Source organism: Salvelinus alpinus, chromosome 2 (genome assembly GCF_045679555.1).
Source record: "Salvelinus alpinus chromosome 2, SLU_Salpinus.1, whole genome shotgun sequence".
NCBI lineage: Eukaryota > Metazoa > Chordata > Actinopteri > Salmoniformes > Salmonidae > Salvelinus > Salvelinus alpinus.
This window is the reverse complement of record NC_092087.1, coordinates 112,453,726-112,471,787: the sequence shown is the minus strand read 5'-3', so window position 1 is coordinate 112,471,787 and position 18,062 is coordinate 112,453,726. Positions and strand designations below refer to the sequence as shown.

General features: G+C 39.8%; 3 protein-coding genes across 3 annotated transcripts in view; 1 reads left to right on the top strand and 2 right to left on the bottom strand.

Moving 5' to 3' along the window:
* Positions 1 to 18,062, bottom strand: part of LOC139549743 (gastrula zinc finger protein XlCGF17.1-like) — a 627,316-nt gene that overhangs the window by 42,924 nt on the left and 566,330 nt on the right. The window lies entirely within an intron of this gene.
* Positions 1 to 18,062, top strand: part of LOC139549224 (zinc finger protein 664-like) — a 235,053-nt gene that overhangs the window by 117,799 nt on the left and 99,192 nt on the right. The gene's annotated exons all lie outside the window — the stretch shown is intronic.
* Positions 928 to 13,261, bottom strand: LOC139549097 (zinc finger protein 180-like). The gene is made up of 2 exons (XM_071359224.1): positions 12,686 to 13,261; positions 928 to 2,331 (listed from the first exon to the last, which is right to left on the bottom strand). Exons 1-2 carry the CDS (start codon positions 13,020 to 13,022, stop codon positions 1,457 to 1,459), a joined length of 1,212 nt encoding a protein of 403 aa, XP_071215325.1. The 5' UTR covers positions 13,023 to 13,261; the 3' UTR covers positions 928 to 1,456.

Below are 18,062 nucleotides of genomic sequence, written 5' to 3'. Positions count from 1 at the left end.
GCAAACCAAAAAGGTGGAGCAACTAAAAGGTGTTGACTCTCCACATCTATCAAGACAACTGGAGCACTGGGCCAGACACTCTTAAATAGAACCTGGACCAGCTCAGGTGGAACACCTTCCCACTAACGAGATGGACAAGCCAGCACAGGTGTAACACATACTGACTAACGAGGTGACACCAATCAGTGCGTCCTACGTGCTAACGAGCTATACACGCTAAAGTCCAACCTCAAAACATAAATGGAAAAACCAAAGCCTGTAACACCTTCCACCTTAAGACAAATATATCAAGTTTGCTAACAGAAAACTTCAATTTTTTAGTATTTTTCCCCCACAAGCTTCTAGAACTCTCGTCCCCTTGGAACAAAATAAATTGTGATCCATGGCAACGCACTGGCTAAACGCAAAACTTGTTGACTGCCCACCCTTGAGACAATCAGCAACCAACACCTGCATTATCCTAGTAACTTTCCACCTTACTTCTCTCTCTCTTTTCAGGGTTCACTCGAGAGGCATGTTGTTGGATCGGGGCCCAGTCCCCAATGTCATGCATTTGGGTTGGCACATCTGAGAATGAATCCTGATATTCTAAAAGAAGGGTAACAACATCAATATAATTATATCTAAAAGCAGGGCAACAATGTCAATATAATTGTACCCAAAAATTGTCAGCTGGTTGCATAAATAATTATGATTACTAACTGTTACATAAATTGTAAATATGAAAATCAAAACCAAATGTACACCCCTTTGTTAATATGTATTGGCAATACTTCACTTAATGGTGAGGCATGGAATAATAAAACATGTATCTTTTGTCAGGCTGAATGTTTGAAATATGAGGTGATTTGAGTCATGCTTCTTCAGTAGTGGAATAAAGACAATTAGCATTTGAATGTTGTAAAGAAATACTGGAGTGATGTCAGATTGTTAATAAAATTGATTAGTACAATTTATTATACTGCTTTCATGTGTGTATATACACAAACATCTGCAACAATTATCATATTACATGTATTTTTTTAAACAAGCAGCTTTTTCAACTCGTAGAAAACAGCTAGCTACATTTTGAAGTGCTGCATTTTGATTAAAGTGGGTCACCAACGCAGTAAGTGTAACACAGCTCTTTTTTTTTGTTAAATAATACTCTTTCAATTCAGAGCCTGGATTTTCCCCTGAGGCTAATATCCATATCATGCTGCAATCAATTGAACAGGGCAAAGGATAAGGTAGAACATCATTAAAATACTCCTTCTACAATGTTAAAACATTCTACATTGTGACATCATTAAAATACTCCTACTACAATGTTAAAACATTCTACATTGTGACATCATTAAAATACTCCTTCTACAATGTTAAAACATTCTACATTGTGACATCATTAAAATACTCCTACTACAATGTTAAAACATTCTACATTGTGACATTTCATTGATATCATGAAACAACTCCTTCATGTATGTATTTTCTGATGTTTGATCAGAGATCTTTTATCAGAGTATCTCTTGTCACATAAATCACAGCTATAAGGTTTCTCTCCTGTGTGTGTTCTCTGGTGTGAAGTCAGCTTGCTAGATGCAGGAAAACTCTTCCCACATTGATCACAGCTATAAGGCTTCTCTCCAGTGTGGGTTCTCTGGTGTACTATCAGGTTGTTTAGCTGAGTAAAACTCTTCCCACATTGACCACAGCTATAAGATTTCTCTCCTGTGTGTGCTCTCTGGTGTAAAGTCAGAGAGCCAGATTGAACAAAACTCTTCCCACATTGACCACAGCTATAAGGTTTCTCTCCTGTGTGTATTCTCTGGTGTACAGTCAGAGAGCCAGATGTAGTACATCTCTTCCCACATTGACCACATCTATAAGGTTTCTCTCCTGTGTGTATTCTCTGGTGTAGAGTCAGAGAGCCAGATTGAACAAAACTCTTCCCACATTGACCACAGCTATAAGATTTCTCTCCTGTGTGTATTCTCTGGTGTGATATCAGGCTGATTGACTGAGTAAAACTCTTCCCACATTGAACACAGCTATAAGGTTTCTCTCCTGTGTGTGCTCTCTGGTGTAATGTCAGATGGCCAAATCGACTAAAACTCTTCTCACATTGACCACAGCTATACGATTTCTCTCCCGTGTGTGTTCTCTGATTAATTTTAATGCCTGATGAGGTGAATCTCTTCCCACAGTCAGAGCGGCAGTGAGTTCTCCTCCCTGTGGGTCTCTGCAGGTGTTTCTTGAGGTGTTCTGATCTGGAGAGACTCTTCTCTACCTTGTCAGCATCATGAGGTTGTTGAGGCTCCCCAGAGGATCCACGATAGTCCCGTCTCTCTCCTGTGTGAACAACAAAGTCAGACAGATGATTAAAGGCCCACAACAGCGGTAATTCACTGTAAAAGGTGATGCCAACAGCATAGCCATGATGTTGTACAACAATTGATGTCTGTAATGAATGTTTAAATTATTTGACAATTGTCTTAAAATGAGCAACAAGTCATATTTTGTCTAAAATGTCACATTAGTAGTAACATCTAAGATTGTAGACTAGAAATAAGTTATTCATGTTGTTGAAACTCTAAGCAGTGTGGCAGAAGACTTTTGGTCTCCAATACAGGCCCCTTTCTGTGTTGCTAAAATTGCGGCACGAGGGCAAAGCACATACAATTTTGTTGCAGAAACTCCTCCATGCTAATGAGGAAACCACTAGTTATGGATGTAGTATATCTGGTAATGAGGAAACCACTAGTTATGGATGTAGTATATCTGGTAATGAGGAAACCACTAGTTATGGATGTAGTATATCTGGTAATGAGGAAACCACTAGTTATGGATGTAGTATATCTGGTAATGAGGACACCACTAGTTATGGATGTAGTATATCTGGTAATGAGGAAACCACTAGTTATGGATGTAGTATATCTGGTCATGAGGAAACCACTAGTTATGGATGTAGTATATCTTTTAATGAAGAAACCACTAGTTATGGATGTAGTATATCTGGTCATGAGGAAACCACTAGTTATGGATGTAGTATATCTGCTAATGAGGAAACCACTAGTTATGGATGTAGTATATCTGGTAATGAGGAAACCACTAGTTATGGATGTAGTATATCTGGTCATGAGGAAACCACTAGTTATGGATGTAGTATATCTGGTAATGAGGAAACCACTAGTTATGGATGTAGTATATCTGGTCATGAGGAAACCACTAGTTATGGATGTAGTATATCTTTTAATGAAGAAACCACTAGTTATGGATGTAGTATATCTGCTAATGAGGAAACCACTAGTTATGGATGTAGTATATCTGGTCATGAGGAAACCACTAGTTATGGATGTAGTATATCTGCTAATGAGGAAACCACTAGTTATGGATGTAGTATATCTGGTAATGAGGAAACCACTAGTTATGGATGTAGTATATCTGGTCATGAGGAAACCACTAGTTATGGATGTAGTATATCTGGTAATGAGGAAACCACTAGTTATGGATGTAGTATATCTGCCTGGAGCAAAAATGGTGAGCAAAGATTAGAGTTTTTCACAACGTATTCTGAATGTGAATGGGGGAAAACTCAGGGGAGTAACCTCCATTTCCAGGTTGCTTATGAGTGCATTTCACATTACTTTGGATTATAATTGTAAGGCTCGTTTGAATGTCCTGCTTAATATAATGTTTGTGTCATCATCACAAATCAACCGCTTTGTACTTAAACACTTCAACCAGTAAAATGCTCTTTGGCTAGCTTTTCCATCAGCCTGACAATGAGGGTTTGTACACTATTTGCCAAATTGGCCCATAACTTCACCTAACAACAAATATACCTGTAATGAACGAAGAAGCACTTTGATTGTTATTGCATGACATACATAGTGTACTCTAGGATCCATAACAACAACATAGACCTACTGTAGGACCCATAACTTCACCTAACAACAACACAGACCTACTGTAGAACCCATAACTTCACCTAACAATAACATAGACCTACTGTAGGACCCATAACTTCACCTAACAATAACAGACCTACTGTAGGACCCATAACTTAACCTAACAACAACATAGACCTACTGTAGGACCCATAACTTCATCTAACAACATAGACCTACTGTAGGACCCATCATTTCACCAAACAACAAATAAAGGAAAATAGCTCTGTGTGTTGTACAATAGCCGATCCATCAAGGAACAGTTCTCTACACATTATGAGCAAAGTATCTCTGTGTGCAAACAGACTAACGAGACCCTACCAGTAAATCAAGCAGACAATAACACATTATAAACACCAATTTGTTAGGGATGTTGGATCCAACGTGGAGCACGGCATAACTGTCTTTACCAGAGTAATGAATGAAGAAGCACTTTGGTTGTTGTTGCATGTCGTGATGTTTGTCATGTGACTGGCATTCAGAAAATGATTTCCTGGATCAGCTGATGATCGATGAACATGTGACTAACTAAACAGCTACAGTATTAAGAATTATGTGTAATTATTGAAGAACCACATTAATGACAGTATCCACTTGGGTGTTGTCAATAAAGTTAAGGTGACTCTCGGTTAGAACCATTGAATTTAGCAAACTCTGAAATTATTTAGGATTTCTGCAAACTCAAATGATTTGATTTGGAATTTCTGTGCCCATGAAAACTGTTTTCCCAGCGTAATATAAGGAAACTAAATGTTACGTAGGTAGAGTGCATTTCAGAGATCTGAATACAAAAAAACTGTCCTAACAGGACAATAACCTAAACCACAAGGCCAAATCGACGCTGGAGGACCTTACCAAGATGACATTGAATGTTCCTGAGTGGCCTAGTTACAGTTTGGACTTAAATCATCTTGAAAGTCTATGGAAAGACTTGAAAATGGCTTTCTAGCAATGATCAACAACCAACTTGACAGAACAGGAAGGATTTAAAAAAGAATAATGAATGTTCACATGTAGATCAGTCTCCTATTGGATGACATCACGACTTCCCATCAAGCCAACTCCTTGAAGGCCTTACTATGACATCACTCACTCCTTCTAGTTTGCAGTTGTCTAAAAAAACACTATTTTGCTCAAAACATTTTTTTGTTTCCCTTTAGTGTGTTTATACTTTACTGTATTTATATATCACTTTCAACAGGAAAAGTTTTTTATTTATTTTTTATCACTGGAGGAGGTCATGAACAATTCATTAAAAAAATGTTCACCTTTATTTAACCAGTTGAGAACAAGTTATCATTTACAAATGCGACCTGGCCAAGATAAAGCACAGCAGTGCGACAAAAACAACAGAGTTACACTTGGGATAAACAAAAGTACAGTCAATAACACAATAGAAATATCTATATACAGTGTGTGCAAATGGAGTACAGAGGCAATAAAGGCAATAAGGCAATAAATAGGCCATAGTAGCAAAGTAATTACAATTTAACAAATTAACACTGGAGTGATAGATGTGCAGATGATGATGTGCAAGTAGAAATACTGGTGTGAGCAAAAAAAGTAAATAAAAACATGGGGATGAGGTAGGCAGTTGGATGGGCTATTTACAGATGGGCTGTGTACAGCTGCAGCGATCGGTAAGCTGCTCAGATAGCTGATGCTTAAAGCTAGTGAGGGAGATATAAGTCTCCAACTTCAGCGATGTTTTCAATTCGTTCCAGACATTGGCAGCAGAGAACTGGAAGGAAAAGGCGGCCAAAGGAGATGTTGGCTTTGTGGATGACCAGTGAGATATACTTCCTGGAGCGCGTCCTATGGGTGGGTGTTGCTATGGTGACCAGTGAGCTGAGTTAAGGCGGCCTAGCAAAGACTTATAGATGACCTGGAGCCAGTGGGTTTGGCGACGAATATGTAGCGAGGGCCAGCCGACGAGAGCAGTGGTATATGGGGCTTTGGTGACAAAACGGATGGCACTGTGATAGACTGCATCCAGTTTGCTGTGTAGAGTGTTGGAGGCTATTTTGAAAATGAAATCGCCGAAGTCAAGGATCGGTAGAATAGTCAGTTTTACAAGGGTTTGTTTGGCAGTGTGAGTGAAGGAGGCTTTGTTTGCGAAATAGGAAGCCGATTCTAGATTTAATTTTGGATTGGAAATGCTTGGAAATGCTTAATATTAGTCTGGAAGGAGAGTTTACAGTCTAGCCAGACACCTAGATATTTATAGTTGTCCACATATTCTAAGTCAGAACCGTCCAGAGTAGTGATGCTAGTCGGGCGGGTGTGGGCAGCGATCGGTTGTTGATTGATAAGTTGTTCTTATCGGCTGTTGAGTCTGCTGATAAGAATACGGTGATTGACAGAGTCGAAAGACTTGGCTAGGTCAATGAAGACGGCTGCACAGTACTGTCTTTTATCGATGGCGGTTATGATATCGTTTAGTACCTTGAGCGTGGCTGAGGTGCACCCGTGACCAGCTCGGAAACTGGATTGCACAGCGGAGAAGGTACGGTGGGATTCAAAATGGTCAGTGATCTGTTTGATAATTAACTTGACTTTCAAAGACTTTAGAACGGCAGGGCAGGATGGATATAGGTCTGTAACAGTTTGGGTCTAGAGTGTCACACCCTTTGAAGAGGGGGATGACCACGGCAGCTTTACAATCTTTAGGAATCCCGGGTGATACGAAAGAGAGGTTGAACAGACTATATATCTATATGTATATATATATACACACCTTAATAAAAGGCACATGATAGCCAGCTTGGAGGTTTCCAAAAGGCTTCATCAGACCAGAGAATCTTGTTTCTCATGGTCTGAGAGTCCTTTAGGTGCCTTTTTTTGGCAAACTCCAAGCAGGCTATCAGGTGCCTTTTACTGAGGAGTGGCTTCCGTCTGGCCACTCTACCACAAATGCCTGATTGGTGGAGTGCTGCAGAGATGGTTGTCCTTCCGGAAGGTTCTCCCATCTCCACAGAGGAACTCTGGAGCTCTGTCAGAGTGACCATCGGGTTCTTGGTCACCTCCCTGACAAAGGCCCTTCTCCCCCGATTGCGTAGTTTGGCCGGGTGGCCAGCTCTAGGAAGAGTCTTCCAAACTTCTTCCATTAAAAAATTATGGTGGCCACTGTGTTCTTGGGGACTTTCAATGTTGCAGATATTTTTTGGTACCATTCCCCAGATCTGTGCCTCGACACAATCCTGTCTCGGAGCTCTAAGGACAATTTATTCGACCTCTTTGCTTGGTGTTTGCTCTGACATGCATTGTCAACTGTTGGACATTATATAGACAGGTGTAATCATACACAATATGATTTCATGTGGCACAAACAAAAACACAAATTCTCAGTCAAAAATATAAGTCAGAATACAGCCTTTCTATTCTCTCATTTGATTTCAGGATCTCTGAATGTCCTTCCACACAGAGAGCAGTGGTAGGACTTTTACCGTGTTTATCCTCTAATGCTCCTTCAGGCTACTTGACCAGGTAAAACCCTTTTCACACTTGGAACATTGGAAAGACTTTTCTCCTCTGTATCCTCTCATGAGCTTTAAAGTACACCATTTGTGAAAATCTGTTTTTACACTGGGAGCAGAAAATACTTTTCTCCTGTGTGTATTCTCTCATGCCTTTTCAGGTTAGTTAACATAGTTAAAACTCTTTCTACACTGGGAGCATTGGTAAGGCTTTTCTCCCGTGTGTGTCCTCTCATGCAGTTTTAGGTTCCCTAACCAGCAAAAACTATTTTCACAGTGGGAGCAGTGGTGTTGTCTCGCTGGTTTGGGCGTCTCTGGGTCTGGTTCCCCTGAAGGACTCTTCCCGCTGTCAGAGTATCAGTCTGGTTTCTCTCCTTGCAAAGACACACATAGTATGTCGTTAAACACAGACCTAAATGAAACCTCCACATGATAAAACTGTTTTCCTATGAAGTTTAATCTAGACTTGATCCCTCAATAAAAGAGCAGAACTGGTCATCACAGAGTGGCTGTAGTGCTTTGCAGGCTGGGTAAATCCACTTGAATTCAATACATTTTTGACAGCATCCCCTTTGATTTAAAAAAATCTTTCCTTACATGTTTGACTATGGAAGAAGTGGTAAGAAAGTGACTTCATGTAACTGAATGCAAAAACATTCATGAGATATACAGTACCAGTCAAAAGTTTGGACACACCTACTCATTCAAGGGTTATAATTATTTGTTTTACCATTTTATCTACATTGTAGAATAATAGTGAAGACATCAAAACTATGAAATAACACATTTGGAATCATGTAGTAACCAAAAAAAGTGGTAAACAATTCAAAATATAGCCACCTTGATGACAGCTTTGCACACTCTTGGCATTCTCTTAACCAGCTTCACCTGGAATGCTTTTCCAACAGTCTTGAAGGAGTTCCCATATATGCTGAGCACTTGTTGGCTGCTTTCCTTCACTCTGTGGTCCAACTCATCCCAAACCATCTCAATTGGGTTGAGGTCAGGTGATTGTGGAGGCCAGGTCATCTGATGCAGCACTCCATCACTCTCCTTCTTGGTCAAATAACCCTTACACAGCCTGGAGGTGTGTTGGGTCATTGTCCTGTTGAAAAACAAATGATAGTCCCACTAAGCGCAAACCAGATGGGATGGCGTATCGCTTCAGAACGCTGTGGTAGCCAGACAGGTGCGTGCCTTTCCAAATCATGTCCAATCAATTGAATTTACCACAGGTGGACTCCAATCAAGTTGTAGAAACATCTCAACAATGATCAATGGAAACAGGATGCACCTGAGGTCAATTTCAAGTCTCATAGCAAAGGGACTGAATACTTATGTAAACAAGGTTTTTCTGTTTTTTATTTTTAATAAATGTGACATTTTTTCTCCAAACCTATTTTCTCTTTGTCATTACGGGGTATTGTGTGTAGACTGATGAGGATTTTTATTTATTTAATCCATTGTAGAATAAGGCTGTAATGTAACAAAATGTGGAAAGACTTAAGTGACAAAAAAAGGGGGTTAAAGACTTAAAGACATGTAAAAATATAGATATAATTTTTTACATCTCTTAGATATCAGACAGACACTTCAGAACAAACTTCCTTTAGAAGAATGTTACTATGGTTACTGTTGTTCCTGTTGTGAATGTTATCCAATGTGTTACTATGGTTACTGTTGTTCCATGTTGTGAATGTTATCCAATGTGTTACTATGGGTTATAGCAGTATGGACTGTTGTTCCATGTTGTGAATGTTATCCAATGTGTTACTATGGTTACTGTTGTTCCATGTTGTGAATGTTATCCAATGTGTTACTATGGTTACTGTTGTTCCATGTTGTGAATGTTATCCAATGTGTTACTATGGTTACTGTTGTTCCATGTTGTGAATGTTATCCAATGTGTTACTATGGTTACTGTTGTTCCATGTTGTGAATGTTATCCAATGTGTTACTATGGTTACTGTTGTTCCATGTTGTGAATGTTATCCAATGTGTTACTATGGTTACTGTTGTTCCATGTTGTGAATGTTATCCAATGTGTTACTATGGGTTATAGCAGTATGGACTGTTGTTCCATGTTGTGAATGTTATCCAATGTTTTACTATGGTTACTGTTGTGAATGTTATCCAATGTGTTACTATGGTTACTGTTGTTCCATGTTGTGAATGTTATCCAATACGTTCCTATGGTTACTGTTGTTCACTGTTGTGAATGTTATCCAATGTTTTACTATGGTTACTGTTGTTCCATGTTGTGAATGTTATCCAATGTGTTCCTATGGTTACTGTTGTTCCATGTTGTGAATGTTATCCAATGTGTTACTATGGTTACTGTTGTTCCATGTTGTGAATGTTATCCAATGTGTTCCTATGGTTACTGTTGTTCCTGTTGTGAATGTTATCCAATGTGTTACTATGGTTACTGTTGTTCCATGTTGTGAATGTTATCCAATGTGTTACTATGGGTTATAGCAGTATGGACTGTTGTTCCATGTTGTGAATGTTATCCAATGTGTTACTATGGTTACTGTTGTTCCATGTTGTGAATGTTATCCAATGTGTTACTATGGTTACTGTTGTTCCATGTTGTGAATGTTATCCAATGTGTTACTATGGTTACTGTTGTTCCATGTTGTGAATGTTATCCAATGTGTTACTATGGTTACTGTTGTTCCATGTTGTGAATGTTATCCAATGTGTTACTATGGTTACTGTTGTTCCATGTTGTGAATGTTATCCAATGTGTTACTATGGTTACTGTTGTTCCATGTTGTGAATGTTATCCAATGTGTTACTATGGGTTATAGCAGTATGGACTGTTGTTCCATGTTGTGAATGTTATCCAATGTTTTACTATGGTTACTGTTGTGAATGTTATCCAATGTGTTACTATGGTTACTGTTGTTCCATGTTGTGAATGTTATCCAATACGTTCCTATGGTTACTGTTGTTCACTGTTGTGAATGTTATCCAATGTTTTACTATGGTTACTGTTGTTCCATGTTGTGAATGTTATCCAATGTGTTCCTATGGTTACTGTTGTTCCATGTTGTGAATGTTATCCAATGTGTTACTATGGTTACTGTTGTTCCATGTTGTGAATGTTATCCAATGTGTTACTATGGGTTATAGCAGTATGGACAAATATTTTTTGTTGATACTTCCATGGGTCTTACAGTTCAAAATCAAATAGCAAAATTATCCTTGGTATAACCTTCTTAAAACAGTACAATACAGGGGAAGCCCTTCATGTTGTTTAAACCTTCTTAAAACAATTCCATATAGCTTAGAAGAACCCCCCCCCCCCCCCTCAGACAGGTCTTAGACTGTAATGGGTTAAAACTATCTGAGACTTACATTACTCTGAGACTAGTTATCCTGGGATCTAACATTACTCCGAGACTAGTTATCCTGGGATCTTACATTACTCTGAGACTAGTTATCCTGGGATCTAACATTACTCTGAGACTAGTTATCCTGGGATCTAACATTACTCTGAGACTAGTTATCCTGGGATCTTACATTACTCTGAGACTAGTTATCCTGGGGAATAGTTTTAATACATTTGCAAAAAATCTAAACCTGTTTTTGATTTGGCATTAAGGGTATTGTGATGGCATTATGGGGTATTGTGATGGCATTATGGGGTATTGTGTGTAGATTGATGAGGATTTAAAAAATAATCATCAATTTTAGAATAATGGGATGCACCGATATCACATTTTTGGCCAATATTTTCCTTGCCCCAAAAAACGATACCGATAACCGATATTTAAATTTTTAGCGGCCTTTTAACATTATAGTACAGTTAAAAAGTTAAACACACACACGGAAGCAGCGGTCTAAGTCACTGCATCTCAGTGCAAGAGGCGTCACTACAGTCCCTGGTTCCAATCCAGGCTGTATCACATCAGGCCGTGATTGGGAGACCCATAGTAGTTGTCTATTATTGGTGTAGAGAGGAAGACAAAGGAGATGGATCCCACAGTAGTTGTCTATTATTGGTGTAGAGAGGAAGACAAAGGAGAGGGATCCCACATGTGGATAGGAAGACACAAATTATCATTATTACTGGAAAATATTCATTTAAAATCCAGGAATTGAACAACTTTGACTCTCTAGGTCAAGCCAGTAGGTTACAGAAGGATGTAACTCTCTAGGTCATGCCAGTAGGTTACAGTAGGTTGTAACTCTCTAGGTCATGCCAGTAGGTTACAGTAGGTTGTAACTCTCTAGGTCATGCCAGTAGGCTACAGTAGATTGTATCTCTCTAGGTCATGCCAGTAGGTTACAGTAGATTGTATCTCTCTAGGTCATGCCAGTAGGCTACAGTAGGTTGTATCTCTCTAGGTCATGCCAGTAGGTTACAGTAGATTGTATCTCTCTAGGTCATGCCAGTAGGCTACAGTAGATTGTATCTCTCTAGGTCATGCCAGTAGGTTACAGTAGGTTGTAACGCTCTAGGTCATGCCAGTAGGTTACAGTAGGTTGTATCTCTCTAGGTCATGCCAGTAGGTTACAGTAGGTTGTATCTCTCTAGGTCATGCCAGTAGGCTACAGTAGGTTGTATCCACGTGGAAACAATTATCAACCCAATGTCGAATTTGGTCAACAACAAAAATGAATGGCTTATTTGCTACATGAGGTTTACTTGATCCAACAGAAGTTTCGTAATGATTAAGTTGTTATGTAGACACATGACGTACCGACAACTTTGATAAAAACACTACAGGAGTTGTCTCCAGATCACTATGCATATTCATGCTAGTAGCTTAGCATCTCTCTCCATTGAATACAGGCGGTTGACGTCAACAACCCTCATAGAATATAAACAATATATTGCAATAATAAGATTAATCCACCAATCCAAAGAAAGGATAGGCGGGAGCTAGACAACCCGCAGTGAAGCTTTTTGGACAACTACTCCCCTTGTTAGGGCGGAGAGACATCTTGTCAGTATATCCATAATCTTTGGTGTAGCCAACCCAACTCTCACATGGCACTATTGGGGGGCACGGTGTGTAGTAAAACATCACTACATGAAAATCACTACATGCCGTGCCCCCCAGTCTGCGGTCAGCAGATAGACCCTTCTCAAATATAAATGTTAAGTCACTTTTTGGAAACGGAACAGAGAAAACAAGGGGTAGCTTGCTCTCTACGTCGTCTGATTCTAGACATATCAGTCATCATCCCAGGGCCCTCCGTTGAAGAGGTATTGACGAGCCAACTCCGAATATCCAAAGTTAAAAACACATTTAAGGCGGTACTTACTGGTGTTAATCAGATCTCCTTTCTCCTCCTCTTCATCTTTCAATGTGACAGTAATCTCCCCTTCCTTCTTCACTCCAAAAACTGCATCCTCCTCTTTCTCTTCTTTTACTGTAACACCCTCCTCCTCTTTCACTCTGAACGCGTCTTCCTCTTCTTTCACTGAAACGTATTTCTCCTCTTCTTTCACTGTAACAGCCTCACCCTCTACTTCTTGTTTTATTGTAACAGCCTCCTCTTCCTTCTCCTCTTTCACGACAATGTTCAGCCCCAGAGCTTCTTTCTCCGTCCAGCAGACCTCCTCTTCTTTAACAAGAGGGGAGTAGTTTAGTGAGCTCATGTTCGGGGATGTTAGCTAGCTAGCTAGCTATCATTAGCGACTAGCCTAGTGCTAACTTAACCAGCCAGCTACTATAGCTGACTAATACAAAATAACGTAATATTAAATAGGTTAACAAGTAGATACGACAGAAGTGTGTCTAAAACACAGTAGCTAATATACACCGAAAGCGTATAAATAGCTTGAATCTTTCGGCTATGTTGGCTAGCAAGCTACCGAGGTGGTTGACGAGCTGATTATGAAGAACCGTCCACTAGATTATACGTCACGCTGGCAGCATCGCCTGAAAGACGCACATCGCGGTCTGCTGACTGGAGGGAAAACGCAGTTGAGGATCATATTTTATTTTCAGACAAAGATTATTTTAAATGGATTTAATTAAATAATACTATTATATTGAGACATACAAAGACAGGAATGTGTTGATTGATTAGTGCGAGTAAAAAAATGTTTACTACAGCACATTTAAGGCAGTTTCATTAAGTCAAACTAAATCTAAATTAGCAGCTAGCTACTGTAGGTCCATACTGCTCCTACACGGTGTATCAATACATCATGTAGATGTATATAATGAACAGACTAGGTCTATACTGCTCCTACATGGTGTAACAATACATCATGTAGATGTATATAATGAACAGACTAGGTCTATACTGCTCCTACATGGTGTAACAATACATCATGTAGATGTATATAATGAACAGACTAGGTCTATACTGCTCCTGCATGGTGCAACAATACATCATGTAGATGAATATAATGAACAGACTAGGTCTATACTGCTCCTACATGGTGTAACAATACATCATGTATATAATGAACAGACTAGGTCTATACTGCTCCTACATGGTGTAACAATACATCATGTAGATGTATATAATGAACAGACTAGGTCTATACACGGTGTAACAATACATCATGTAGATGTATATAATGAACAGGCTAGGTCTATCCTGCTCCTACATGGTGTAACAATACATCATGTAGATTTACACTATCGTTCAAAAGTTTGGGGTCCTTGTTTTTTAAAGAAAATCTAATTTTTTCATTTATTTACCTGTTTTTGCTTTGTCATTATGGGGCAATGTGATGTCTTATGGGGTATTGTGATGTCATTATTGGGTATTGTGTAGATTGATTAGGGGGAAAAACGATTTAATCAATTTTAGAACAAGGCTGTAACGTAACAAAATATGGAAAAAGTGAAGGGGTCTGAATGCTTTCCGAATGCATTGTATATATAGGGGCAGTACTTAGTGACATCACTTCATGAAACAGGAGGTACAAATATATAACATAGATTCACAATATCAACATTCAATGTATCAAAATATATGACCAAGCTGGAAGTGGAAACGCCAGCCCAGCCACAAGCCTAGAGGTTCACTGATGATCAACCTCCTCCTTCACATCTGACTCCTGATGATCAACCTCCTCCTTCACATCTGACTCCTGATGATCAACCTCCTGCTTCACATCTGACTCCTGATGATCAACCTCCTCCTTCACATCTGACTCCAGATGATCAACCTCCTCCTTCACATCTGACTCCTGATGATCAACCTCCTCCTTCACATCTGACTCCTGATGATCAACCTCCTCCTTCACATCTGACTCCAGTGATCAATCCAGAGCGTCTTCTTTTTTGGGGGACCCCGATGGACGACGTCATCCAATAGGACGTCATCACCACCACCGCCCACAAGTTAATTGTCATTCAGGTTATTAATGGGAAGAACATTGGCAATATGTCCTGTCTGGTAACTTGTCTCGTTTAATGGATTCACATTGGCAGGTGAACAGGGAGAAACACCATTAAAAAAACTCAGTTGATCTTAAACTGCGGAAACACTTTTGTAAGTCTTTAACTGCATCAAAGTCTGTGGCCTGAGGGCCTCCCGGGTGGCGCAGTGGTCTAGCTGTGCCACCAGAGTCTCTGGGTTCGCGCCCAGGCTCTGTCGTAGCCGGCCGCGACCGGGAGGTCCGTGGGGCGACGCACAATTGGCATAGCGTCGTCCGGGTTAGGGAGGGTTTGGCCAGTAGGGATATCCTTGTCTCATCGCGCTCCAGCGACTCCTGTGGCGGGCCGGGCGCAGTGCGAGCTAACCGAGGGGGCCAGGTGCACGGTGTTTCCTCCGACACATTGGTGCGGCTGGCTTCCGGGTTGGAGGCGCGCTGTGTTAAGGAGCAGTGCGGCTTGGTTGGGTTGTGCTTCGGAGGACGCATGGCTTTCGACCTTCGTCTCTCCCGAGCCCGTACGGGAGTTGTAGCGATGAGACAAGATAGTAATTACTAGCGATTGGTATACCACGAAAATTGGGGAGAAAAGGGGATAAAATAAAAAAATAGTCTGTGGCCTGTGATGTTGGGACAAATGATAGTCCCTTAATATACAAGAGACAAAATTCACAAATTCTACAGCACAACGTCAGAGTCATGTCTTCAGTGTAAAACTAACAATGACTCAATAATCCTTCTGGGAATGTTATGATGTCATAAAGGTATGGGCGGAGTTAGAAAGTTGGCTGTCAGAAGTACAGTTATACAATGTAAAATTACTTTTAATCTGTCTGTCTGTATATTTCAAAACATGGCATTTGAGAGTGCAGTGAGATACCTCAGAGTTGGATAGGTGCTAGGTGCTGATGAATGCTCTGGCTGTGTTCCAGTGGGTCTGGGCAGGTGTGATGTAGTTAATGGAGATGGGGGTGTGTTCTAGTGGGTCTGATGTAGTTAATGGAGATGTAGGTGTGTTGTAGTGGGTCTGGGCAGGTGTGATGTAGTTAATGGAGATGGAGGTGTGTTCTAGTGGGTCTGGACAGGTGTGATGTAGTTAATGGAGATGGAGGTGTGTTCTAGTGGGTCTGGGCAGGTGTGATGTAGTTAATGTTTCTATGATGTTGTTTGTATGTGTATCTTTTGTACTGTTTATAAAATATCAAATAAAATATTAAAACATTTCCAATGTTCCATTTCCATTTCCAACATTTCCAATGCAAAATGCAAAATAACACCATACAGTTCTATTTTTGGAGTTATTACATTAAACCAATCAGAATTTAGAAGAATGCCAAAGTCAGGTGTGAAGTAATATGGAGGACCAGCCTATTCCCTATGATGTAAACTACAACAGAAATAACTTAAAATGTATAACTTAAAATTAAACCAATAATTTGCACTCATGACTTGAGTGATTAAAGTAAACCACAGTTTTGTAAATACATAATGCCATCTAACCAAATATCAAAGAATGTTAGCTATATGCAGTTATCTTAGCCAGCCAGCTAACATTAGCTATATGCAGTTATCTTAGCCAGCCAGCTAACATTAGCTATATGCAGTTATCTTAGCAGTTATCTTAGCCAGCCAGCTAACATTAGCTATATGCAGTTATCTTAGCCAGCCAGCTAACATTAGCTATTTAGCCAACTAGCTATTAGCCTAACCAGCGTAGCCAATCAGCACGGTTATGGTCAGCGAGCTGGAGCCCAACTAAAACATAACACTAGGTCAAAAGAGCAGAGACATACAGAATGATGGCAGGGAAAATCCCTTACATCCAAAATAGATTCCAGAAGTCAGTCAGAGTGCTAGCAATAAGCCAAGGTGGAAAATGTTACAAAACTCCCGTAGTCTAATTCACAGAAAACATGAAACTGAAAAGTAGTGACTATGGTCAGCGAATTATCTTAGTCAGCCAGCTAACAATATATGATGACCTATATGCAGTTATCTTAGCCAGCTAACATTATCTATATGCAGTTATCTTAGCCAGCTATCATTATCTATATGCAGTTATCTTAGCCAGCTATCATTATCTATATGCAGTTATCTTAGCCAGCCAGCTAACATTATCTATATGCAGTTATCTTAGCCAGCTAACATTAGCTATATGCTGTTATCTTAGCAAACCAGCTAACATTAGCTATTTAGTCAACTAGCTATGGTCAGAAAGATGGAGCCCAACTACCGGAGACCAGTTAGAACCCAACTAAAACATGATGTGTGTTGAACGTGTTTGCATATCAAAAGATTAGGGACGAAATGAAGCTTCAGACGTCATTGATCACTGCTGATAAAGTGACACACTGCTTTGAAGTTTACTGCTAAGCGATTTCAGCGCATGCCTCGTAGCTCCGGTATCAAATGTTACACGTAACAGCGCGTGCTACGGGTGGGTGTTGTTATCGTGACCAGTGAGCTGAGTAACGAATATCGAAAAGTTGACAAAACAAAAAGGAGCAAGCAGGTTGATTTCATCTGTTGTCTTGAGCCCACGGCAAGAAGGCACCAGAGCCTACCGTGCTAACGGGTTCCCACTAGATAACACAACCACACAGTTAATGAAAAGCATGAGGTGAAGCTTGAGCTAGATATCAACCTATCGAGCTAGTGTGACCTTCCTGGTCTCTCAAGTCAGTGAGTCAACACAGGAAGGAGCAATGGATGGTAAGTTCATTTATTTCCAAAGCTGCAATGATGGGACACACACAGTATGGATGAATGATCAGTAGTGACAGGATATAAATAGCACTCCCACAGCAATTCTACATAAATCTGCCCTATAATATACTAACAAAAAAACGACTGAAATGTCTATCAAAGTCATTGTGATCGTATAGTGGATTTAACAATTCCTACTAATTCATAATTTACTATTATAAATCAATCAATTGTTTCCAAGTGTCTCATATTCACTACATCAGAATAAACTGTCATCCATTTTAGTTTCAAAATATATCAAATTAACCTGGAAAATGACTAATGTCCCCCTCTGGTGGTGAAGAAGTATAACACACCTAAACTAACAAAACCGGGCTAATAAACTGGCAGGTGTTCATGAGTTTATAAAACATATACTTTATACATTTGTCATAAATGACCTGCATTGATGAGACACACAGTGTGGATGAATGATCAGTAGTCGACAGGGTAAAAATAGCACTCCTAAAGAAGATGCATTTTCCAGTTAGATACCAACTTGAAAGAGGGAACTTTAGCATAAAACCCACATGGAAAACTGAGATTTGGCAAATAACA